This window comes from Rhinatrema bivittatum, chromosome 1 (genome assembly GCF_901001135.1).
Source record: "Rhinatrema bivittatum chromosome 1, aRhiBiv1.1, whole genome shotgun sequence".
Taxonomy (NCBI): domain Eukaryota; kingdom Metazoa; phylum Chordata; class Amphibia; order Gymnophiona; family Rhinatrematidae; genus Rhinatrema; species Rhinatrema bivittatum.
Genome location: NC_042615.1, coordinates 809,220,062 through 809,245,494, shown reverse-complemented (window position 1 = coordinate 809,245,494; position 25,433 = coordinate 809,220,062). Strand labels below are relative to the sequence as shown.

At 48.6% G+C, this 25,433-nt stretch overlaps 1 protein-coding gene across 1 annotated transcript in view; it reads left to right on the top strand.

Moving 5' to 3' along the window:
* Positions 1–249: 249 nt before the first annotated feature.
* Positions 250–25,433, top strand: part of C1H9orf24 (chromosome 1 C9orf24 homolog) — a 69,222-nt gene continuing 44,038 nt past the window's right edge. The window contains exons 1-3 of the mRNA XM_029586601.1: positions 250–627; positions 16,237–16,390; positions 19,152–19,243. Coding sequence (XP_029442461.1) covers positions 493–627; positions 16,237–16,390; positions 19,152–19,243 — 381 coding nt within the window. The 5' untranslated portion in view covers positions 250–492. The remainder of the gene's footprint in view (positions 628–16,236; positions 16,391–19,151; positions 19,244–25,433) is intronic.

The window sequence follows — 25,433 nt, the reverse complement described above, 5'->3', positions numbered from 1 at the left end:
CCACTGCTGCCTTCTCCTTTACCCCAGCACAAGCGTGAGGGCATCTCTGATTTAGCAAGGAACTGTACTCTTCTCATATTGGGCCCGTGGGGAAAAGGGCCCAGGCCCAGCCAGAGCTGAATAGCAGGGGCTTCCCCTGCTGGTTCCAGGTCTCTGCAGCTCCCATCTCCTCAGGGTTCATTTTCAGTCATTGTGACATCACAGGTGATGCAGGCAGGTAGACTTCCCAAGTCTCGGCAATACCTTACAGGGATTAGCAGTACTGTGGCAAAATCTTGGCCAGCCACAATTGCACAAAAGAAAAGAGAAAAAAAAAAAGCTTCTTCCGTTCTGCCGTGTCCCTCAAGGGGCGGAACCTGCCTAAACCGAGTTTTGGTGACAGCAGCCACGGAGGGGAACGATCGCCCGGCTGCACGCTCTTTTGGTTCTCTGCAAGAGCTTTGACCTGTCTTCAGGGGACAGCCGGCGGGAGGCGGGCGAGCTGCGTGGAAGATGCAGTACCGTTCGGACCCCAAGAGCACCAAGAAGGCGCCACAAAGCTGCTACCAGGAGACTTTTACAGACCCGGCTAACTGGGGCAAAGATAAGGGCAAAGCCTGGGTTGACACCACCCGTGTCCGTGGAGAGGTGAACTGACGCTATTCAGACTTTTTACCCGTTTCCCTGTGGTACAACCAACAAGGAACCTGTATGTTTGTATTTGCTGCGGTGTATGGCATTAAGCAGGGTCAAAAGTCTCAGAAAAAGATGCAGATTGCCACGTCGGTTTATTTTTTTCTTCTGTGTATAGCAACTCTGATCCTCGAGTCCCACAGAGTGGCCTGGTTTCCAGGCTATCTGCAGTGAATATGCACGTGCTTCCTCCGTTGTATGCAAATCTATCTCATGCATATTCGTTAGGGGTAGCCTGAAAAACCTGTGGTTCTTGAGGGCCGGAGTTGGCCGCCCCTTCCTTGGGGTACATTTTCAGTAAGGCATCTGGCTGCCGTGGTCTGCGCCCGCTTGAAGTTTCAAGGTCCAGGTATCCACCTACGTGGAGTTTGTGAACGGTGTCATCGTACAGGTAATACAGGCTCCCCCACCCCACTCCGGAAAGCCTCCTCCGTATGGAGACAATGGTGAATTTATACCCCCGGCTGCTCATATGCATGTAGACCAGCTGCTGATCCCAACACACGTACACCCGTGCTTTAATCCCACAAGGTGTCCATATGCTCCTAGCTGCACAGCTCCTTTTCCCCAAGAGCCTTCAATGGGCATTTGAACCCAGGGAGAGGATATGACTTACTCAGAAGTCATGCCGAGTGCAGGAAGGTGGAGTTCAAACCCGGCTCGTCGGCTTTTTGTAACTCTGTTCTGTTGTGTTCCAGAAATGTTCCTCTCTGACTTTGTTTCGGAAGACGATACGGTGAAGACCTGGCCATCTTTAATTTGCCCCCGATTCTCTCTGGGACCTCCACTAGGTTAACCCTTCCTTCCTGCCCCCTTCCACAGCGAGTTCCGGTCCCTCTACTATTGCCTCTCTTGTGCAAACTTTGGCTTGTCACTCTCCCTTCCAGTGCCTCTGTGGCGAGGGCTAATCCCCACTTTGCACTGTTTCTTTCACCATTTTCAGTTTAGGTCGGTGCCGTGAGAACCGCATAGCCTGAGGGATAAGTTTGACTGATGTATATAAAACATGAGCAATATGCGTGTGTCAAAGACCCCCCCCCTCCCCCCTCGTAGTACTAACAACAGTATTCATTTTTTTCTGTTAAAATGGGCACTCAGGAGATTTTCAAAAAGCCACGTGAAAAATGTATTTCTTGCATTGCCGCCATGAAGCTGATCTCTGAATTCACATCCTATCCCGATAACTTGCTAGCAATTGCTTTTATACGCGCGGTAAAGCGTACTCTGGAACACAGAAGATTGCTAAGGGGACTGTCAGAGGATTCCAGAAACTTCCGTCTCCACAGCAAGGCCCAGGGAGCTTACGCTGGGGGAGAGGGGTGGAGCCGGGGCCCCCCGAGGGATGCTGGGTAAGTGGAGTGAGTAACCAGCCAGACTGTTGCTGCGCATGCTGGGGATCTCTCCCGTGACGTTTCTCATGCTCTCCTTTCTGGTTTTGCTTGCCACTCACCCTCTCTTCTTCCTTCTCCACTTTAGAGCATGGCCAAAATTTGTACCAAAATACTCAGCGTAGGTTGTGCATATAACGGTTTTACAGACCTTCCAGCCTGATGGCTCATGAAGAGAGATTTACATTTCTTATATTCTGCAATTTCCAAAACATTATTCATTAGGGATTATGTAAGTACATTCGGAATACACATATATCCTATCTTCCTATCCCAGCTAGAATCCTTCATAAAAGCCTATCTATCATCCACAAAACCCTACACAATAATGAGATTCACTGGCTTAATGACTCTCTCCAGTTTCATATCCCCAACAGGCCTACCAGATCCGCCTACCTAGAGACTCTTACTGCCCCCTCACACAAATCTGCCCAGCTCACTTCCACCCGAGAACGTGCTCTCTCCATCGCAGGTCCTAGGTTATGGAACTCGATGCCACCAGACCTACGCTGGAACACTGTCCAAACACCTTTAAAAAAAAGTTAAAAACCTGGTTATTCAAACAAGCATTCACTTAATCCCATCCTAGTCTCTGCACTCCTCCCAGTTTCCATAACTCCAACTATTTAACCCTTTATCCACCTAACTTTCCTATAGCCATCTCTGGTAAACCCAAATATTATACATTGTCACAACAATTTGCTGCAACAACTAGGGCTTTTGACTGTCATACAGTTTTTTTTGTAAATATATTATGTAATATAGTTGCTATCTCAACAAAGTTGTAAGTTTGCTGTATCCTTCCTACTATTACTCTCACTTGGTCCCTTAGACCGTTCCGCATTCTCACCCCGTTCCATATGATTCCCTGTTAATTGTAACTTTATCCTTCCTTTCTCCCTATTAGTTTTTTGGCTTCCCAGTTGTATGTGAACCGATTGTGATATTCATTTGAATGTCGGTATATAAAAGTTATAAATAAAGAAATAAATAACATAACAGACACAACATCTCAAATAATTGCAAACACAACATTAATATCACGTAATTGGAGCCTTTGAACAAAACATAAAAGGAAGAAAATAGCAGTAACCTTCAGGCAGATGCCTGTGTAAACAGCCTCGCTTTCACCTTTTTAGCTGAAGCTCAAATCGACTTTTCCTTCACGCTGCTCAAGCGGACAAGGCCCTCCACAAAACAGGGCCGGCCATTGAAGAGGTCCGTGTTCGTGTTTCACAGAGCCTAGGCTTCGTGAAAGGAAGGCACCACTAATACAGGCTGTGAGGCAACATACAGAGTCGGCCTGTCTGCCATTTTTGGAGATTTAAACACCTGTTTGGCTGCCACCAGACCCTCACCGACATTTAGAAACGGAGCATGCCGGCAGGTAAGAACCGCTCGGCCCATTTCTGTGCTGTCACAGACCTTGCTTGATCTCTGGCCTCCCTCCCTCGCTTGCTCTGCTGGGGACGCCGAGCTCTACGGGCTTTAGTCTCATCCAGCATGGCATTTCTTGTCTTGTAATATTTTGTTTTTGAGCAATAATTAATTTAAAATGCAATATAAAAAAATCTTATTACACAACTGCAGAATTTAAATTTCTTTGTGCAGACTGTCCTCAGGACATCATAAGGCTCAACTTCTCCTCTCCCCCAGTCATGACCCCCCCCCTTATCTCTCCCTCCCCCAACTCAATCCCCCTCCCCAGGCTCAAACCCCCAACCTGCTCTCCTTCCCTCCCTCCCCCCAAGCTTGAGCTCACCCATCTCTGTTTCCCCCAAGGATTGCCCCCGCCCTCAGCTCACATGTCACTGGCCCCTCTCAAACAATGCCTCAGCTGCACCCCAGGTTCAACCTCCAACTCTTTTCCCTTCAGCTCCCTCTCTCCTCCCCTAAACTCAAGGCTCCTTCCCCCCCCCCCCCCCCCCCCCCCCGGCTCATATTCCTATCTCTTTCCTCACCCCAACTCTCGCTTCTTCTCTCCATCTCAAACCTTCAGCTGTCTCTGTCTCCCCTATCCCAGCTCACTCACTTCTTTCCCCTTTCTCCCAGACTCAATCCCTATTGCTCATTCCTCCAACCTCCTTCCTCCTCTTTTTAACCTGCATAGGTCAACTCTGCTGCTCCCTCCTTCTGGCCCACGTGGGCTTCCACTACTGACCCCTCTGTCTTCTGGCCCATGCGGACAGATGCTGCTGCTGCTACTTCCTCCTTCTTCTGGCCAGGACCCTACTTAGTGACTGAATGGCCCCACCCTAGAGTAATTCATTCAGGTATGCGTGCATGGATTCTCTGCAGGTCAGGAAGCTCTGTTTACCTCTGAAGCCAGTGGACAGAGAGTATTTCATTCCCTTATTGGGAAGGTTCAAGAGAAAGTTCAGGCTGTGGAATAAGCTGGGTGATGCATTAAGCCACGGTAGTGCTCTGACATGCGTTAAACAGTGTACATTGCGCAATAAAGCATTATTGTAGCGATATCACAGGCCATAAGTGATACTTTGCCTGGCCCTGTCCAGGTTGCCTCCCCTATTACAATGAGCTGTTCATGCAATTTGCGTGTGTGAATAATGCAAATGCATGCAAAGCAGCTCATTACTAGGCAATTTGATTCTAATAATTTATCGCGGCCAACCGAGAAAGTGATCGGCCATGATAAAATAACACCTCCTGAGAACTCGATAAATGCAAGGTCCCCAGGCTCCTGCATAACATTTAAAGAGTCCTGCAAACTTTAAAAAGTGGTGCAGCAAAAAGACAAAGTTGAGCGGAGGTCACGACTGACCCCTGGCTCAAACCTGGCAGCCCCGACGCCCACGAGCTTAAGAAAAGAAGTAAGACCACACGCGGTGACAGCCCTGGCCCCCACAACCCAATCAACCAAAATATCCATCCCCCCCACCCTTTTCCCACCAAGAATAGTGCCACCTAGGTTCCCCCCTCCCCCTAGCCTCTGTCGGTGCCATTTTTCAAAATGGCGCTGACCTGACCTTGCCCCATTTATATGCCTGGGGCAAGGGATGGGGATCGGACCTAGGCCACATGACCTAGGTCCATTCACTGAACCTTGCCCCCATCACGTGATTTAAAGATGCTTCAGGATTTAAACTTTCGGGGGTGCAGCAGGGGGATCGGAGTGGAGGTGTGTTGGGGGTGATGGGGTGGACACTGAACTCCAATGTTTTTTCTGTTAGATTTTGAGGCTGGGGGAGGGAGGGGAGTGGGACTAAACCTCCAATGATTTAGAGGTCCGGTTTGGGGGGGGGGGGGGACCTTGATGGCCATATTCTCTATGGGAAGGGGAATTGTGATGTATGGACTTTTTCGGATGGCCGGGGTGGGGCCATCGCTGAGTGTGGTCTTTCTTTTTTTTTTTTTTTTAAACTATGGGTGTTGGGGCACCTTGAGCGGCAGCCCCGGGTTGAGCCAGGAGTTTGCTGTGACCCCCGTTCAACTTTTTCTGCACCACCTTTTTTTTTTTAAGACAGCATCCCTTTAAGATGATGGTGGTCCCTTTAAGTTGAAGCCGCCATTTTACTTAAAGGGCCGCTAGCCGAGTTCTTTTGTCCCGCGCTGTTTTCCCGAGAGACTTTAGAATGCGCCATCAAGCTGCAATATTTTTTTTTGGGGGGGGGGAGCCTACTATCAAGCCACCACCCCTAGCGTTAGTGGGACCCCCTCCCGCAAAAAGACATCGCAGCTTGATGCATCCAGGCCAAAGTTTGATATTTTCTGAAGAAAGCAAGGAATCCAGGAGTATCTCTCTTTTTTTTTATTTTTTATTTTAATTACTGGGAAGGTTCAGGAAAGGCTTGGACTATGCGGTGAATGAAATGCTGTCACTGTATTGTACACAATGCAGAAGGGCACCAGAGGTGTTTGATAGTCTCCCCTGTGCTGTATTCAGCATACGAGTCTACATTGGTTTCCCGTCCTATACAAGCACTCGCCCAGAGATACCGGAATGAGTTACTGCACCCCATGCACTTCAAACCCCCAAATGGGTCTTGGGTGACACAGGAGTAGGACACAACCCAAGGCACCTCCACTCTCCTCCTTCTACTGCCCAACAGTCAGGGAAGGGAGAGGGGGAGTTGTTGGGGGGGATAAGAAGAGGGTAAAAACTGGCATGGGGGAGGGCGTAAGGTGAGATATACCAGGGGGTAAAATCGGAAATGGAGGGAGGTGAGAGAGCATCAGCATGGGGCAGGTGAGGGGGGAGTTAACATCCTGATGCCCCTGGGAAAAGTTAGCTGCACCTCTTCAGATATAGCTAACCTTTGATCAAATAACGCGGGTTGTAAATTATGAGGCAAGCCGAATTATTTGATTTACAGAGAATCTACTGGCAATAAACTAATTTGCATATGTTTTCATGCATTTGTATGCAGATCTGCCTATTTTAATACCTGGGTTGGGGGGAAAAGAACAATGGTATTTGAAATACTGCATGTTATCTGTGTGTTAGGGCATTTACTGCACGGTAAATGCTGTTCCCTGCGTGGTAAATCCTTAATGCGGCTTCCTAAATGATCCCCTAAGTTTGTACCTGAAGCAATTGAAGGTGAAATGACATGCCAAGGTCACACAGCGTGGGAGTGGGAGAAGTAGGATTTGAACCCTGGCTTCCCTGGTTCTCAGCGCACCGCTGAATGAATGAGCAAGGGAGCAGGCACTGCGTGTGAGTGTGAGAGAAATGTAATGCCCCTCTGCCCAATTATCTTGCAGAGTCGTTCCTGGGTCTGGGGCTTTACCTGGCAGGAGCCTCCCCACTCCAGGCAGACTCCTGTACTTGTCATCTGCTGTCTCCATCTGAGGAAAAAGGTGTTAGTGGGTGGAATTTCTCTCCCATCACCCCAGGAAACTCCAAAAAAAAAACCAAACAGATTGAACTCTAAACAGGGCTAGCAGTATTTACAAATATGTACATGTTTTATTAATCTATTTATATATTTCTACAAGATATCAAGCAGCTCATTTGTCTGCTTCTAGATTCCAGTCTTAAATTATACAACTATATACATTTCTACGAGATATCAGCTGGCACACTTAAACACTTGGGGTGTTGGCCCACACTAAATACTACCATATAAAAAAGAAAGATCCTCTGGCATTCCCTTTGATCCAACACAGCTATCCTTCCCCCTTTTCCATTCCCACTGTACTCCCAGTCTCACCCATGTGAAGAATTGCAACTGGGCTGATGGGCATTGTTGGTCATAGGGGGGATCTGTTGTGTCCAGACTGCTGCTACTGTCTCCTCTGCTCCACTCCTCTCTACATTTTGATCTGCCAATGGGGTCTGCACCCTCATGGGGGACCAAATCCTGCCTCCAGGCCCATTGCCAGAGTTCACACCCTCCTGAGGGACCTGACTCCACCTCCCAATCTGCTGCTGGGGTCTACATCCTCCTGAGGCACCTGACATCACCTTCCCATCAGCCACCGGGGACCATTTCCTTCTGATGGACCCAGCTTCACCTCTATGCAGTCAGCGTCCTGAGGTTTTCTTCCTTACTGGGAAGAACATAAGAAGTTGCCATACTGGGTCAGACCGAGAGTCCATCAAGTCCAGCATGCTGTCACCAACAGTGGCCAATCCAGATGACAAGTACTGGGCAAGTACCCAAACAATAAATAGATTTCCTTTGCGTGGGTTTATAGTTCAACCAGGTTTGTGGCTTGTTCATTTCTCAGTGATTATAGCTACTAGTGATCCTGCTCAGCTAAACTCATTTATTTTCACCTAGTCTGGATAAACTACCTCCTCCCAGCCACAAAACTGTTCTAGACAGGATTATGGAAAGAGAAAAAGTGCAAACTCTTCTGCCTGCCTTTTCCTTTATTCTGCTCTGAAAACCAGATACACAAGGGTTTTGACCCCCTTCTGATTCAGGGTGACAATCTGTTTGTTTGATAGGACTGTCTTTAAGTATATTTATAATACACATCCCTCGTTTAGTCAAAGTTCTACAACTGAGAGCTTCACCATCATTTGTTTGTGATGTGATATTTTACTGTAAATCAGCAGCAATAGTCAGGGGATTGCCACATGCAAATTCTCTAGCCTAATGTGGCCCCTATACCACAAGAGTGTACAGAAGGTAACAGTGTTAACAGGTTTTATGATAAAAATAGAGGTTTCCCCTTACAGGAAATCTTCAGAGCCTCAAACAGTGTGCAAAATCTGCTGGAAATGCACAGGATGAGGATCATCTGCAGCCAGCATCAGAATGCTCCAGGGCTCTGGGTCAATCTGTTGGTCAGAGGCAGACAAGAGGGTTGCATCCCTTTGAGGCTCGTTCATTGAGGAGAAGTGATAAAAACCCTGACTCTTCTGAGTCCGGGGCTGCTACCAGATTGCAAGGGAAAGAGACCAGTTGTAGGTGGGATGCCCTCCCACAATTACAGAAGGGAATAGGCGGCGTGGGGCAGAGAGATTTTCTTCTAAAAATCTGCAGAGGCCTGAAGAGAAGAGGCAGAGGGTTTTGCAGTACAGCCTGGAAGTTTAATAGATAAAGAAGCCTGTGCTTAACTGGGGTAGGAACTTATCTGGAGCAGGAAGCCAAACTACCAGAAGGAATTGGGGGCTCGGAGGATCCTGATGCTGCACCAGAAGGATTTTTCCTTGAGCTGAACAGGACATTCTTGTGGGTAAATATTTGGCCTCTTGAGGAAAATAGAGGTCCAGCCTAGGTATCTTTTTTAAAACACTGAGGAAAGAAAAGAAACCAGAGACACTGGGTTGCTGTAAGAAGGAACTGTCATTTAAGGAAAAGAAGTTTTAAGGAGGAGAGTTTGAGATTTTCTGGAACTGTTGATTCTGTTTCATGACTGCATCTTCCTGAGCTGTCATTCTGTTTGATTCAGAAGATGCTGCAGTAAACGATCGATTATGTGGAGCACAACTGGAGGCTGGAGAGTGGTTTGTTTTTGTGTGTCGCGCTCTCCACCTTGGTACTTGCCTTGCGGGTTATCCTGCCCCCCAGCTTCCGGCCCCGGGACAGTAACCCCAGTGCTCCCCAGGTGTACAGGGGGTTACATTAAAACTCTGACTCACCTCTTCAGTAAGGGGTTAATCATCTTCACAGTAAGGCTCTGATTACCTTTTCAGTCTCTCTCTCTCTCTCTCCAGCTTTTCATTGCCTCTTCCTGGCTGCAGGATGCTCTTCAAGGGAGGGGGGGGGGGGTTCAGAGAGGAGGGGGAGTGAGAGAATCCCTCCCTCCCTCCTTCTCACAGACCTAGATTCTCCTTCCCTCTCTCTCCAGTTCCAAATCTCACCTCTCATCCCTACCATCTCTTACATCTCCTGTCCTTTCTCTATCCCTCGCCTCCCATCTTCAGTCAGATCCTTTTCCCCTTCTCCTCCTGCTCATCCCCTTCCTTCCTCTCCTTCCCCTGTCCTTGAGATTTCATCCCTGTAGCCATTCCCCCTTCTTCCCTTCCCTGTGCCAATCATCAAGATCTCTTTTCCCCACTTAAAAATAACTAACTAAAAAGGACAGATAGATTACCCACTTCTTGAACCTTTTGATTTTCGTACACTTCTACCGTCGCGCCTGCTCTCCAGTTTGGAATTACTGTCATTCTCTCTTCACTGGACTCCCCGCCTACAACATCGGACCTCTTCAGATAACTCGAAATTCCGCCATTCGTCTTCTATCAAATACACCGATTCGGGAACACATTGCCCCTGTTCTCCGGTCACTACTTTGGCTTCCCATCGCCTCCCGTGTTCAATACAGACTTGCTATAACTGTCCAGAACATGTTAAACAATATATCCTCACCTTGGATCTCTTCCACTTTGAAACTTTATGCTCCCTCCCGGACTTTGCGATCCTCTAACTTAGAACCCCTGGACATGCCTTCGGCGAGGCTCGCCCACCTGGACGAAACCAGAAAGCGAGCCTTTTCCACTGCTGCCCCCACCCTTCAGAACTCTCTCCCACCAGATGTAAGACGCCTGAAAAATCCAAAGGCCTTCAAAAAAAATCCCTCAAGACTTATCTTTTTAAGATGGCATTTAACATCTCTTAGCCAACACTTCTCTTATCTTATTTATTTTGATTTGATTTTATTCCATTTAATTTCATTTTTATTTTTTTTTATTTTACTTGAGTTAAGTTCTGTATGTATGTGATCTTGATCTATGTATGTTCTTGTTTTATGTGAGCAGATTTATGTATGTTTTTACTGTACCCCGCCCTGAACTATGCAAGGGCGGGTAATAAATATTCCCTGTACGTACCCGGATCAGTCCAAACTGCTGGGTTTTGCCTCCCTTCCAGCAGATGGAGACAGAGAAAAACTTGAAGGGCACCCCCTCGTAACCTGGTGTGCCACCTGCGTCCCTTCAGTATTTCTCTGTCTCCAGCAGATGGAGGTGGTGCAGAACCTGCAGTCCTGAACTGTTTTTACAGTTAGTAAAAAAAAAGAGAGAGATTTAATTCTCTGGGCTCAGCTTCAAGCAGGACAAGAAGAGTAGGGCTAGAAAGGTTTTCCTTTTTTCTTTTTGGTTTTCCGTCCAGTCGCCTAGAAGTCCTGTTCCTCCCAGGGGGGTCGGCAGGTCCTGGTGGAACCATCCCCCTGGTTGTAGGTGCCTCTGAAGCTGGGTTGGAGACCCTACCTGCTCCCTGGGGTTGGGGGTATTACCGGTGGTCCGGTCCCTGCCCCCCCCCCCCCTCTCCAAGCACACCGGCTGCACAGGTGAATGCCCTTTAAAAAAAAAAATAGTAGGATTGAGCAGTTCGGTAGGGGACTCCACGGCGGTATTTTTTTCTTTCTGCCGGTCTTGCCTTCTGCCCCTGCTCGCTTCAGGGCTGCTTTATTTTGATTTTTCTGCGCTAGCACGGGCTCTGCCATGCCGCGCATGTCTCGTTGTTTGACCTGCGGGGAGCCAGCTCTCCAGGGAAGACCACTGTTCCCGGTGTCTCCCCAGCAGGGAGGGAACATCAGAGGTGGCGGAACGGGCATCGGCTAAGCCCCGCGGTGCGAGCAAACAGCTGAGGAGGCAGGGAGATCAGGCCGGCCAGTTCCCGCTGAGCTTGGGAACAGTGGCCATTTTGAATTCCTTTGCTGCTGTGTCTTCTCGAGCGGCAAGGGGAGGGGGATCTCCCGCCACAGCTTTCTCCCCTGCATCTTAGTCCTGGGAGCCCTCAGGACTCTTTTCATGGCTCAGATTTTCCAGAGGACAGCTATGTTCTTCTAGTGGGGGACTCTGGGGTCCAGGCTGGGTTTTCAGCTGACTTTGTGCTACTAATGCACAAAGCCTATCTGGCGAGTAGGGCACAGCCTGGTGACACAGTGCCCAGTGGATCTTTACCAGGCTCACCTCCCCGGAAGGTCTCCAAGCCTTCGGAGCTGCAGGTGGCCATCAGATTTGTAAGATTCACAGTCCCTCGCCTCGGGAGGATCAGCCTGACCCTGACTCCCCTCAGCCTCTCTCCAGGCTTGATAAGGATGCTGAACCTGAGCGGCCCGTAACGATGCAGGGTGAAGACCCGAGGGTGGTTCGGTTGTTTCTCAGAGAGGAACTTGACCCATTAATTCCACATGTCCTGGATGAGTTGGGGCTTATGCCGCCTCAGGATGTCCCAGGCCTCCAAACGGTAGACCTGGTTCTGGCCAGGTTGCGTGCTCCTGCTAGGACTTTTCTTTTCCATCCTATGCTCAAACAGTTGATGCTACAGGAGTGGGACACCCTGGATTCGGGCCTGGTTGGGTCGAGCGATGGACAAGCTGTATCCGCTGCCTGAGGAATCCTTGGAGATCTTAAAGGTTCTGGAGGTGGATGCTTCAGTGTCGGCCATAACCAAACGGACAACTATTCCGGTTGTAGGAGCAGCGGCCTTGAAAGACCTTCAAGACAGGAAGCTTGAAGTCTACCTCAAGAGAATTTTTGAGGTATCGGCCCTAGGGGTATGGGCTGTTGTATGTAGCAGTCTTATACAGCGCACAAGCCTGAGGGGTGCAGCAGCTCCTCAGTGCTAGAGAACTCTCTCCTCAGGAGTCGGAACAGGCAGAGTGCTTGTAGGCCGCGGTGGCATATGGTGTGGATGCTCTGTACGACCTTCTCCATTCCTCGTCCAGGACTATTGTGTCCGCAGTTTCAGCCCACAGGCTCCTGTGGTTGCGTAACTGGTCGGCTGATGTTTCTTCTAAGCTCGGCTAGGTTCATTTCCCTTTAAGGGAAAATTTCTGTTCGGAGACGATTTGGAGCAATTGATAAAGTCTTTAGGGAAGAATAGGGTGCATAAGCTGCCCAAGGATAAGCCTAAAGGGGCCCGAAGTTTTCTCCCTCCCCGCTCTCGCCTCCGAGGGCAGTGCCATTTTTGGCAGAGCAGGGCGCCTCTCCAGGGCCAGCGACAGGCTGCAGTGAGATCTCAGTCATGGTTCTATTCCTTTCGAGGGCGCAGACCAGCCCATGACGCCGTCAACCATGCCTCCTCTGGACCCAAGTCCTCTCAATGAGATAAGGCCGACCCATCCCTCTATTCTGTTCATCGGGGGACGGCTATCCTTTTTTCACGAGGAATGGGTCAAAATAACGTCGGACCAGTGGGTTCTAGACACTATAGAAAACGGTTATATATTAGAGTTTGCTCAGCCTCTCTGAGACCTGTTTCTGCTCTCTCCCTGCGAACCTGTGGCAAAGAAGCAGATTATATCTCAAACCCTCAGCAGGCTGGAAGACCTTGGGGCCATAGTTCCGGTTCCCTGCAGGAATGCAAGACTCCATTTATTTTGTGGTGTCCAAAAAGGAGGGCACCTTCTGTCTGATCATAGAACTCAAACAGGTGAACAGGGCTCTCAAAGTTCCTCATTTTTGGATGGAAACTCTGCGCTCAGTCATTGCAGCGATGTGCAAGGGCGAATTCCTAGCTTCCCTGGATCTTATAGAGGCATATCTGCACATTGGAATCCGCAACGATCATCAGAGATATTTCCAGTTCATGATCCTGGGGAGGCATTTTCAGTTTCGCGCTCTACCATTTGGCCTGGCAACGGCCCCTCATACTTTCACCAAGGTGATGGTTGTAGTGGCAGCAGCTCTCAGGAGAAAGGGAGTGCTGGTACATCCATACCTGGACGATTGGCTCATCCGGGCAAAGTCAGAAGACCTCTGCTAGCTGGCAATTCACAAAGTCTTACACCGCCTACGCTCCCTCAGCTGGGTCATCAATCAGGCCAAGAGCCATTTGGTTCCCTCTCAGGTCCTGAACTTCTTGGGAGCAAATTTCAACACACAGATTGGCAAAGTCTTTCTTATGGACGAATGGATAACCAAGCTGACATCGCAGGTTCAACATCTCTTGTCGCTATAGGTTCCCAGGGTCTGGGATTACTTACAGGTCCTTGGATCCATGGCGTCTACTCTGGAGTTGGTCCCATGGGCATTTGCTCATATAAGGCTGTTGCAAAGAGCTTTGCTTTCCCACTGGGATCCGATGTCCGAAGAATTCAACGTTCTCTTACCACTCACAGAGTCTGCCAGGTCCAGTCCCGTGGTGGCTTGTCCTCAACCACCTGAAAAGGGGCGTGGACCTCGAAGTTCCTCAGTGGGTTATTGTGACCATGGATGCCAGCCTGTCCGGTTGGAGGGGCGGTGTGTCAGTCTCAGTCAGCCCAGGGCCAGTGGTCCCGGCAAGAGGCGCAGTGGTCCATCAATCGCCTGGAAACCAGAGCAGTATGCTTGGCATTATGGCAATTTCTCCCCCTAATTCGCAATCAGGTAGTACGAGTATTGTCCAACAATGCGACGACGGTAGCCTATATCAACCATCAAGGGGGCACCAAGAGTCGTCCGCTAGCTGGGGAAGCGGAGAAGCTGATGGCCTGGGCGGAGCGGGCGGGGGTCGACAATGTGCAAGCAGATTTCCTTAACCGTCAACGACTGGACCCCGGGGAGTTGGAGTTGTCCCGGAACGCGATAACTCTCATGTTTCGCCGTTGGGGCACTCCTCATCTGGACTTGATGGCGACTTGGCAGAATGCAAAGGCGCCACGCTTTTTCAGTCGCCGGAGGGAGCATGGAGTGGAAGGAATAGATGCACTCAGGCTCCCTTGGCCCCACAACGTACTGCTATATGTGTTTCCTCCATGGCCTTTTTTCGGTAAGATCCTGAGAAGGATAGAAGCTCACCCCGGTCTGGTCATTCTAGTGGCTCCAGAGTGGCCTTGGAGACCATGGTTCATGGATCTAGTCAATCTAGCCTTGGAAGGTCCCCTGCGATTAGGTCATCTTCCAAACCTGCTCCACCAGGGTCCGCTATTTTTAGATCAGGCGGATTGCTTCTGTCTAGGGGCCTGGCTTATGAGAGGAGGCAATTGAGAAAGAAGGGTTATCCTGAGGATGGCATATTCACACTTTTGCGGTCACAAAAAACCTCTACTTCTCTTACTTCTCAAGGTTTGGAAGGTTTTTTTATTCTTGGTGTAGTAAACAAGGGGGTCCCTCCTCGTCAGGTGTTGGTGGCGCACATCCTTGCCTTTCTGCAGAGAGGTCTCAGCATGGGGTTGTCCTTTAGTTCTCTCTGGGTTCAAGTGGCAGTCTTGGGGGTTCTTAGAGGTAAAATTGATGGTGCGTCTCTGGTGGAACACCCCAATGAGGTCCGTTTTCTGAGAGGGGCGAAGCACTTGAATCCCCTGGTCTGTCCAATCTGTCCTTCGTGAAGTTTAAATTTTGTGCTTCAGGTGTTGTGTGAACCTCCTTTTGAGCCCCTAAGGAAGGCTACATTAAAGGACTTAACCCTCAAGATGGTGTTTCTGGTAGCTATCTGTTCGGCCATAAGGGTTTCTGAGATTCAAGCCCTCTCCTGTCGTGAGCCTTTTCTATGGTTTTTTGATTCCGGGGTCTCCCTCAGAATGGTTCCTTCCTTCTTGCTGAAGGCAGTTTCTGCCTTCCATTTGAACCAGTCAGTGGAGCTTCCGGCCTTCCCAGAACTCGATCGGGAAACCCCTCACGCTAGAGACTTAAAACGTCTAGATGTCAAAAGAGTGCTATTGCGTTACCTTGAAGTCACTAATGCTTTTCGGGTTTCCGATCATCTGTTCATTCTGTGCAATGGAGCTAAGAAGGGACATAAGGCGTCCAAAGCTACCATTGGCCTGTGGTTGAAGGAGGCTATTGCTTCTGCTTATATTTGCGTGGTCGTGCAGTTCCGGATGGTTTAAAGGCTCGTTCAATCCGGTCTCAAGCCGCTTCCTGGATGGAGTGCCAGTTGGTATCATCGCAAGACATATGCAGAGCAGTGACTTGGAAGTCACTGCACACTTTTGCCAGACACTATTGGTTGGACGTTCCAGCATCGGAGGCCAACTCTTTTGGGAGCAGTATCATTCGAGCGGGACTCTCCAGGTCCCACCCCATTTAGGGCAGCTTGGGTACATCCCAGCAGTCTGGACTGATCCGGGTACGTACAGGAAAAGGAAAATTGGTTCTTACCTGCTAATTTTCGTTCCTGTAGAACCAAGGATCAGTCCAGGCCCCCACCATTTGGGAGGGATGAGAGTCCGCTCGTTTTCTATTCGCAGCTTTTTCCTGTCAAATATCATAGGGGATGCTGAAGAAGATTCTTTCTCAGTTGTACATATTTCATGGTTTCTTCTTGTCCTTGCTTGATCTGACCATTGTTTCAATTGTTTGTTCTGCTTATTCTGCTTTGGTACGTTAAATACTGAAGGGACGCAGGTGGCACACCAGGTTATGAGGGGGTGCCCTTCAAGTTTTTCTCTGTCTCCATCTGCTGGAAGGGAGTCAAAACCCAGCAGTCTGGACTGATCCGTGGTACCACAGGAACGAAAATTAGCAGGTAAGACCCAATTTTCCTTTTTAAATAAATAAAGAATAATGTTTGGAAAATGATTTTAGTTTTATAAAGTTAAATAAAATTTGTATTATTTAATCTGCAATTCCGTGCAAACATGCTGTAGTGTAGAACATTCTAACTCTTGCCACGCGATCTACCCCTGAGTTGCCACAGGAAACTGAGGACTTGTGGCTAGATCGCAGGTTATAATAATAATAGAAATTAAACTCAAACATATGATCATTAATGTATAATTTTATATTCGGCCTTTTTGAGCTGTTTACAAGGAATTAAAAAAAAAAAGTGCAATTTCCGATCAGTTTGTTGCTTCGAAGCATCTTCATTGTTTTGCTCTTCATAATTTCCAGAAATCAGTCGCCTGGCCCAAGAAGATTCCTGAACCACCTGTCCAAAGAGAGACCCACCTCCCTTTGCAGCATGTGGTCATGCAAGAACTCCAGAAGAGCATCATGGAGGGGGCAGGAGAAATGTTGCCGGAATGTTGGAGATCAAAATATGGAGGTAAGCCACACACATGGGTTCATTTTATTGTTTATTCTTTACACCTTCCTTCTTTCGCAAGCCCGGCTACACCCCAGAGCAGGAGAAACAAAAAAAAACCTTAATTCACAGCACAGTCAGTTTAAAGGAACTTTAAACTGACGGAGCGGCAGTAGCCACAGAGGCACTCACGGAGCGGGATGCCAGTGGCCAGTAGTTGGTGTTCCACCTTCACGGAGCGGAAGGATGGAGGGCTGCTATCTCCAAAAAAAATAAATAAAACAAAACAAAAAAATAAAAACAGGGGTGGGTAAGAGTATGGGGCAAGGGGGTGGCCTGCTTGTTACAGCGGTCGCTACCCCTAATTGAGCTGGATGTCACTTGTATGCAGATACAGAGCTGCTCTCTAAATTGGGTGGAGGGGAATTAGGGCTGGAGGGTACTGGAAGCCAATAGTAACAGGTGGGAGAGAGAAAAAGGAAAAAAAAATGGATAAAGTGCGTAGCTTGCTGGGCAGACTTGATGGGCCGTTTGGTCTTCTTCTGCCGTCATTTCTATGTTTCTATGTTTACGGCTAGCAGTTTTCTAAACACCAGGATATTAACCTTGCATGCGCCTTCTCAGATCACTCAGCCCGTCACTCCGCTCGTGCCAATCCTACTTCCTTACGTTGTGAAAGGGTGCAGCCACCTTCTGCTCACTGGTGTGCTGATGCAAAGACCGCATTGCGCTGCGGTACCAGTCGGCACCTTGTCGTGTATTGTGTTCCAGTTGGGACACGGCGGAACCATTTGTTTTGATTCTAATAATTCTAACTAGTGTTTTGTTTTTTTTTCCTTTGGACTGGTATCCTGCAGCAGCAATACTGAGCCTTGCTGGTCGGCTTCCCCAGAGCGCTGCACCTGTTTCCATGCTGCCCACTTGGGCTAGTGTCGGTCCTTGGTGCATCATGGATTAGTACAGAGAAGCTAAGGAACTGCCATTCGGTTCTCAGGTTCATGTTTCAACTATGCCTCTCTCCCTCTGGGACTTTATATACGTGACAGGTCCACCACTGAAGGACCCCCCTAGGGAGGATTCTGGGTGGGTGGGGGGGCTTGCCCAGCTTGGAGTCAGATTTGTAGTTTTGGAAATTTCTAAGGGTGGAAACACTATAGGAGGACGGAAGCACGAATGCTCTGTGCGGGAGATGTGATATCAAACAACCTCTAGATGGGATTTTTTCTGGTAAGATTGCACGACGCTCTTGGATGGAGTAAAATGCGAGAAGAGTGTTTAATAGACCCAAAACAGCTAGGTCCACCCTTTAAGAGGGAAGGGAGAAAGGTGTCATAGAGGGGAGGGTTCATCCACTATAAAAAGGGCTGGATGGAAACCGGGCGGGAGGAGTTGGAAGGAGCCCAGCCGGGCACTGGGTTGGCCCGGGGTGGCCTCTCTTCTGAGAGGGCCCCTACAGAGGCTTCCCCCCCCCCCCCCCCTTGAGGGGAAAAGTCCAGGGCGGAGAGGCGTTTCTCCTCAAGGGGGAAAACAACCAGGGGACTCAAACCCGAGGGCTAGAGATGGAGGAGAATCTAGAGATCCCACAGGAGGTGGGGAGAGCTTGAAGCCGGGGGACACCTGGAAAGTCCTTTGCTATTGCTTGGATGGGCATCGGAAGGAATCTCCGAAAAGGTTACGGAGTTTGATGGAGAAAGAGGCGAGCTGTTTTTTTGTGCACGGCGAGTGAGTACTGTTACATGGAATGGGATGTGTGTTATGCTAAGACTGGGGGAAACTATGGTCTGTTTTGAAAAGGGAGAATTAGCGCCTGAAGCGAGAGGAAATTTTTATCTGTGTGTGCTGGAACCCAACGGAGCAAAGAGTGGGGAGATTTTGTAAGTGGCTCTCCTATCCACGGGGGAGATGAGTACAGCCGTTGAGGAGTTGGCGCACTACCATGTGCTCTGACATAATCAGAGACTTTCAGGTCTCCGATGGCTGGAGGTAAACACCAGAAAATAAAAGTTTGTTGTTTGACAAATATCTTTGAAGTGAGTCCCCAAATTTCTGGTCATTGTGCGGTTTGGGGGGAAACAGTGAAGAGAGAGCAGTCACAGCTGGGGATTCTTGCAGGGTGAGACCCCTAATCCAGCTTAGGATGCACTGCACACCCTCTTTGCCTCCGGGTCTGAGGTCCTTGCACCATCTGCTTGGCCCAACTCCTTTCTTTTGAACTCTCCCGAGAGATGGTCGCTCAACTCACTCAGGTGCCAGACACTTTCACGCTCTGTGAGCCGCACCCCCCCATCACTCCTGGTTGCATGTACGACAGAGAACCTTAGAGGAACTCGCGCCAGTGGCTCTGCGATAGCGCCAAATCTCAGTGCAATGAAGAGGTACTGCGCAGGTAGCGTTTACGGGCTCCACGGGGACAGAGCATCGGGTATTCTTATGGCTGCGCACCACTCGCTTCTTAGCCCAAAAGCAACACAGCATAAAAAAGTGGTGTAAAAAAAAAAAAAAAAAGTCAAAACTATGGTGCAAAGTCTCCACACGGCTTCTGAGGTTTAGCTGAGTTATATTTCCTGCGCAGCAGCGGCGTGCGGTCCCGAAAAGGGAGTCATGTTGCAGGCATCGTGGGGGCATTTTGGTTTCTTAACAGAATCCGTGACATTCTGATAGCAAGCGTGCACACGCCAAGAGCTTGTCGCTGCGCTGTGGGAAGGGCAGGCTATCCGTGGGCCATCCCACACCCTTCGGAGCGCTCCGAAAGTAACTGCTTTCTTTCTGTGTCTGTCGACAGCTGGCTCAGAAAAGCTGCTATACTGGAGACCTAGACCGGATGAACCCGAGGCATGGATTTTAGACCCAGCTTATGTCCCAAGACCTCCGAAGGTAAATGTTTTGAACCTGGTTTTCAATATTACCCTTTCTCCTTTTCTGCGCTTATTGGGGAGGGGGAAAAAAAACAACAACCTTTTTAACAAATCATGCCCTTGTTTTCTCAACTACCCTCACCTCACCCTGAAAGACAATATGTATTTTGCAAAAGTTCAGTCGGTTATTTGGATAAACAGGATCGTTATCCTCATTAAGACGTCACTTTTTATGTGTTTCTGCGTTCCTCCATCTTGGCTACTCCCTGCACTCTGCATCCAAGAAAATGTGAGTGCGGTTCTGCCACTTGCATTTCGGTTAAATTACTCGCCTTTTCAAACCCAAGCTCGGAGGGAGTCACGAATCAGGTGCAGTTGGTACTTCCCGTCTCCAGAGGGCTTACAATCTGAGGTGGTCTTTCACCAAGCCCTGGTATTTTTCCCATGCAGCTTTGTGAATCCCGTGGTGCTATTCCCCACTGGAAAGGACCCACCCAACCAATGCATGATGGAGGCCCCGGGACTGAGAGGCTGCCGTCACTTAAAGGAGTTGTTCGGCCTTGAGTAAGCACCCACCTCCCTAGCCGCCCTTGGAGGCAGCCCCTACTGACTAAAACTAAAAAAATAAAATAACTTTTAGTGGACAGGCAGAAGCCCCACCCCCCCATCCCGAACCTTTCCTTTCTCAGAAAAAAAAACTGCCCTGGGATGCAGGGAGGCCGGGACCCCTCATCTCCCAACCTAGCCCTCTCCCCCGGGGCCCCCCCCCCCTTTTAAAAAAAAATGTCTCTAGTGGTCCAGTGGACCACTTCACCCTGGACTTCCCCACCTTAAATCAAAAAAGATCCCCGACAGGGAAAAATGGCCACCCCCCAGGCTTGGAGCTTAAGAAACGCTCCAAGCCCCCACTGCTCCTCCAATGACAATTTTTAGTTAAGAGGGGTCCAGGGGTTGGGCCAGGCTGGGGGCTCCACTGGACCATCAGGGATCTTTTTTCATTAAGGGGTAAGGGTCTGGGGGTGGGTGGGCAGTCCACTGGACTGGGGAGGTCGGAGACGCCGCTTTCAGCGATGATGGAGAAACAAACTTACTTGCTTAAAATTTATACCACAAATCATAATTTCTAAGCAGTGAACAATAAAACATTCATAAAATCTGTTATACAAGTTAATAATATAAAACATAAACGAAAACAAATCAATCAAACAATCAATAAGTTGATACATCAAATGATACGTTGTGTTGTGTTATGCTACTTAAGACAAAAACACCCTAAGCGGCTAACGAGATACGTACAAAAACTGTGATATACAATTAAAATCGACATGTAAGATACTAAAATCTAAAATCAAATTAAAAACAAAATTAAAACCAGCGAAAGATAAGCTCAAATTATTGAAAATTAGATTAAGCATAGGCCTTATTAAAAAAGGAAAGTTTTTAATTGCTTTTTAAAGGATTTTTTACTTTTAATCAACCAAAAATCATCAGGTGATGGTTCCAGTATTCAACTGCAGCAACAGAAAAAGCACGTTTGTGGAATTCCATTAGTTGAGCCTGCCGGAAGGATGGAACTTCAAACAGAGATTTTTGTGAGGATCATAGGGCTCTTGTAGGACAGTAAGGTTTTAATGCAGGAGAAATCCACAGAATTGATTTAGACGACTGCAGAAATTGTGTGTAAGACTAGCAATTTTATAGCTAATCCTATATTTAATAGGGAGCCAGTGAAGGTCGGCCAGTGCAGGGGATATATGTTCACGAATGGAAAGTCCTGATATAAGGCGAGCTGCTGCCTTTTGTAATAGCTGTAATGGCTTAAACACAGACAGCGGCAGGCCTAGATATAAACCATTACAATAATCTATAATAGGCATGGTCAACAACTGGACCACAGTCCGAAAATCACCTCAAAATATTGACCCATCACCCAACTTACTTGTCAATCTCACCTGAGAATTTAGGTGTTATTTTTTAATCCAAATTTAGTCTGAAAACATTTTTCTAGGACTATTCAGGCTGCTTTTTTGAAATTATGGAAGGTGAAACTGCTCCACCCTTGGGATCAGAGGACTTTGAAAACTGGGCTCCATCCATTCGTTAGTGGTTTCCCAACTGCACTACTGTAATGACCTGCATGAGGGCCTTTCACACAGCTCACATGCAGGCTGCAAATAGTTGAAAATGCAGAAGCTTGGGTGGTATTGGGGTGCCAGAAACGAACATCATATAGATGGAGGATTTCAGAATTGCATTGGCCTACTATGACTGCCTGAACCCAATTTAAAATATTACCTCTAGAATTTGGAGTAATGAGAGGTAATGATCCTTTGTATAACAAATTGGAGTGGTATAATCTGAATCGTAATTTACGGCCTAAGCAGATAGAGTTATTCAAGTCACAATTTTTAAGGTGGTGCTTGGTGTTGATGTAAGGGCAAAAGTTTTTTCAGTGGCGTCCCTCGTACTTTGGAATAAACTGAGAAAAATTATATGCTGTTTAGAAAGAAAGTGAAGTCGTGGCTGATCCCAAGGGTGGATGGTAAGCAAATGAGATGGTTAGTTTTGTGGATTGTGTAATGGGTGTTGACAGAATTGTGAGGTGGTTTTATTTTATTTTATTTAATTGTTATTTGCTGTGAATGTAAAATGTTTTATAGTTTTTAGTACATGTTCCCTGTATGTACCCAGATCAGCCCAGACTGCTAGGTTATGCCTCCCTTCCAGCAGATGGAGACAGAGAAAAACTTGAAGGGCACCCCTGTAAGTAGGATGCGCCACCTAAAGCCCCTTCAGTATTTCTCTGTCTCCAGCAGATGAAGGTGGCAGAACCTGCAGTCCTGGCTAATTGATTCTATAAAAAAAAAAAGAGAGGTTGCAGTGACAGGAATCTTTTAAATTTGTCTGGCTGAAACAAAGTTTAAAAAAAAAAATAGTAAGAGCCGGGCCTGCCAAGGAGCAGAGTCATTTCTCCTCCTGGGGGGGATTTACCGGTGGGCTGGTCCCTTCCCCCCCCCCCCCCCCGGCCCAGGTTGTGCTCTGGTGAGGCCAACGCGATTTAAAAAAAAAAACCAAAAACGGAACGATCCGCGTTGTTTTTTAGAGCTGCACTGCTCTTCTTCAGCCTCCCAGGCTCTGGGTGTTTACTTTGGCGGCCTCCCCTCCTTTACAGTGTGATGATGCCGTGCGCTTCGGCCTGTAAAGCCTGTGGGGAGCCGGCAGCACGGCTCTCCCGAGATAGCCTCTGCTCCCTGTGTCTTCCTGGGGGCGAGGGCCCGTCATACAGCGGCAGCTGGTGGAAGGGGGAGGCAGACGCATCGGTCCCATGGTGCGGGCGTCCCGATGCTGCCTCGTGGTACTCAGCCTGCCCCGCTCCCGCGGAATGTGGGAGCGGCGGCCATTGTAGGAGCTGCAGATGCAGATAGCTCGGCAGGGGGAGGGGATCTCCATCCTCAGTTATTTCTGCAGGATTTTTGCCCCGGGTCTCCTCACGATTTGTTTCCTGCCTTCCCTGCTCCCTTGGGTACCCTCATCCTTTTTCGGCTGATTTTATTTTGCTGTTACATAAGGCATATTTAGCTAGCCTTATACCCGTGGGGGATCCTGAGCCCCCTCCGGGGCAGCCTGGGGCTGGGCCCTCTCCTCCCATGCAGGTTCCTAGGCTGGATCCTCCTGAGCTCTCCTGGATTCGGGTGGTCCAGGAAGGGTCCAGTTCCGGGAGCCAGGGTGCCTTGCCGCTGGCGGATCCGCTTCAGGCGGACGTGGATGAGGATTCCGAGTGTGTGGTCCCGGTGGAAGGGGATGATCCTCGGGTCCTTAGGCTTTTTCGTAGAGATGAGTTGGAGCCGATGATTCCACATGTCCTAGCGGAGTTGGGCATACCGGCTGGTCAGTCGCCGATGCCTCAAGATCAGGGCACGGTGGATCCGGTGCTGTCTGGTCTTCATCCCCTGGCTAGGACTTCTCCTTTTCATCCTACGTTGCTCCAGCTGATGTTTCGGGAGTGGGATACTCCGGAAGCTAGCCTTCGCGTAGGCAGAGCTAGGGAAAAATTGTACCTGTTGCCAGACGACTCTCTCGACCTCTTTAAGGTTCCCAAGGTGGATGCGGACATATCCACAGTCACCAAGCGTACGACTATTCCGGTGGTTGGGGCGGTTGCCCTTAAGGACCCTCAGGATCGTAAGCTTGAGGTGCTTCTCAAGCGTATCTTCGAAGTGTCAGCTCTGGGGGTTCGAGCAGCTGTTTGCAGTAGTTTAATGCAGCGTGAAAGTCTCCGGTGGGTACAACAACTCCTGAGTGCCAGAGAGCTCTCCCTGGAGGAGTCTGAGCAGGCTGATCATTTGGAAGCGGCGGTAGCATATGGGGCGGATGCCTTGTATGATCTCCTTCATATGTGTACTCGAACATTCAAAAAGAAACTCAAGACCTGGCTCCTTACAAAAGCCTACACTTAAAGGTCTAGCTCAGAACCACATCCCAGAACTTGAATCATTCTCGCTTTTATAATCATATCAAACAACTCCTAATTTTATCCTTGGTCTCACAATTCCAAATCATTAAATATTTGAACATGCTACACCAATACCTCTTAATCCAGATGTAACCTTAGTTTTTGAAGTCTTCACTCCTATAGAAATAACCGCCAGTTCTTATTTACTTAACCCTATTCTGTAGACGTAAACTTTTCTTGAAGACTGTAATCTGTAAACACCTGTATTTATTATAAGAACTTGTATTTACTATTTATATTTATTATTTAGCTATTAACATTGTTCTATTACCACTTGGTACTATTTCTCTCCTTCACCTCTAACTCTAAGTTCCTACTAAGTTAGCCATGTTATTTATACCCAATTGTTGGATGTAATTGTATATTTGTTTAATTGTTCAATCTGTTTGATGTAATTTTCTGTTCCTTGTTCCGTGTAAACCGAAGTGGTATGCACAAGTGCATGAACTCCGGTATATAAAAGCCTTTAAATAAATAAAATAAATAATGTCTTCGCGTACTGTGGCTTCTGCGGTGTCAGCCTGCAGGCTTTTATGGCTTCGTAATTGGTCAGCCGATGTTTCCTCCAAGTCTCAGCTGGGTGCTTTTGCGTTTCAGGGGAACTTACTTTTTGGAGATGATTTGGAGCAGCTCATTAAGTCCTTGGGGGACAATAAGGGGGTACAAGCTCCCGGAGGATAGGCCAAAGGCTTCCAGAGGTTTTGGCCCTTCCCGGTCGCGTTTTTGGGGGCAGCGCCGTTTTCGCCAGTCTAAGCCGGCTCCATTTGGCCAAAGACAGTCGTCCGGCAGATCACAGACTTGGTCTCATTCCTTTCATGGCCATAGACCCACCTGAGATGGCGGTGCCACAGGGGCGATAGGAGTCAAGTCCTCCCATGAAATAGCGCCAGCCCACTCCCCTGTTCCAGACATTGGGGGGCGGCTGTCCCTGTTTTACGAGGAGTGGGTCAAAATAACATCGGACTATTGGGTTCTAAACATTATAGAACACGGCTACACCTTAGATTTTGCTCGTCCCTTACACAATATATTTCTGGTGTCACCCTGCGGGTCCCTGGAGAAAAGGCGCCAGGTGTCTCTCACGTTTCTCCGGTTGTTAGACCTTGGGGTGGTCGTTCCGGTTCCTTCGGACGAACATTGAACCAGCAGATATTCAATTTATTTTCTGGTTCCAAAGAAGAAGGGGTCCTTCCATCCAATTTTAGATCTGAAGAAGGTCAACAGAGCTCTCAGAGTGCCGCTACGTTCCGTAATCGCCTCCGTCAGAGCAGGGGAGTTTTAGCATCCCTCAATTTGACAGAAGCGAACCTACACATTGCAATTCGGAAGGACCATCAGCTGTATCTCCAGTTTATGGTCCTCGGCAGGCATTACCAGTTTCAGGCACTTCCCTTTGGGCTGGCTACAGCTCCGCGCATGTTTACCAAGGTGATGGTGGTCGTAGCAGCGGCTCTCCATCGCCAGGGAATCCTGGTCCATCCCTACTTGGACGATTGGCTCATTTGAGCGAAGTCAAAGGAGCTATGCAAGGTGGCGGTTGCCAAGGTGGTGGAGACACTTCATGCTCTGGGTTGGATCATCAATGCGGACAAGAGCCAGTTGTCCCCTGCCCAAGTCCTGGATTTTTTGGGGGCGAGATTCGATACTCGGATTGGGAAAGTCTTCCTGATGCAGGAATGGATAGACAAACTCATGT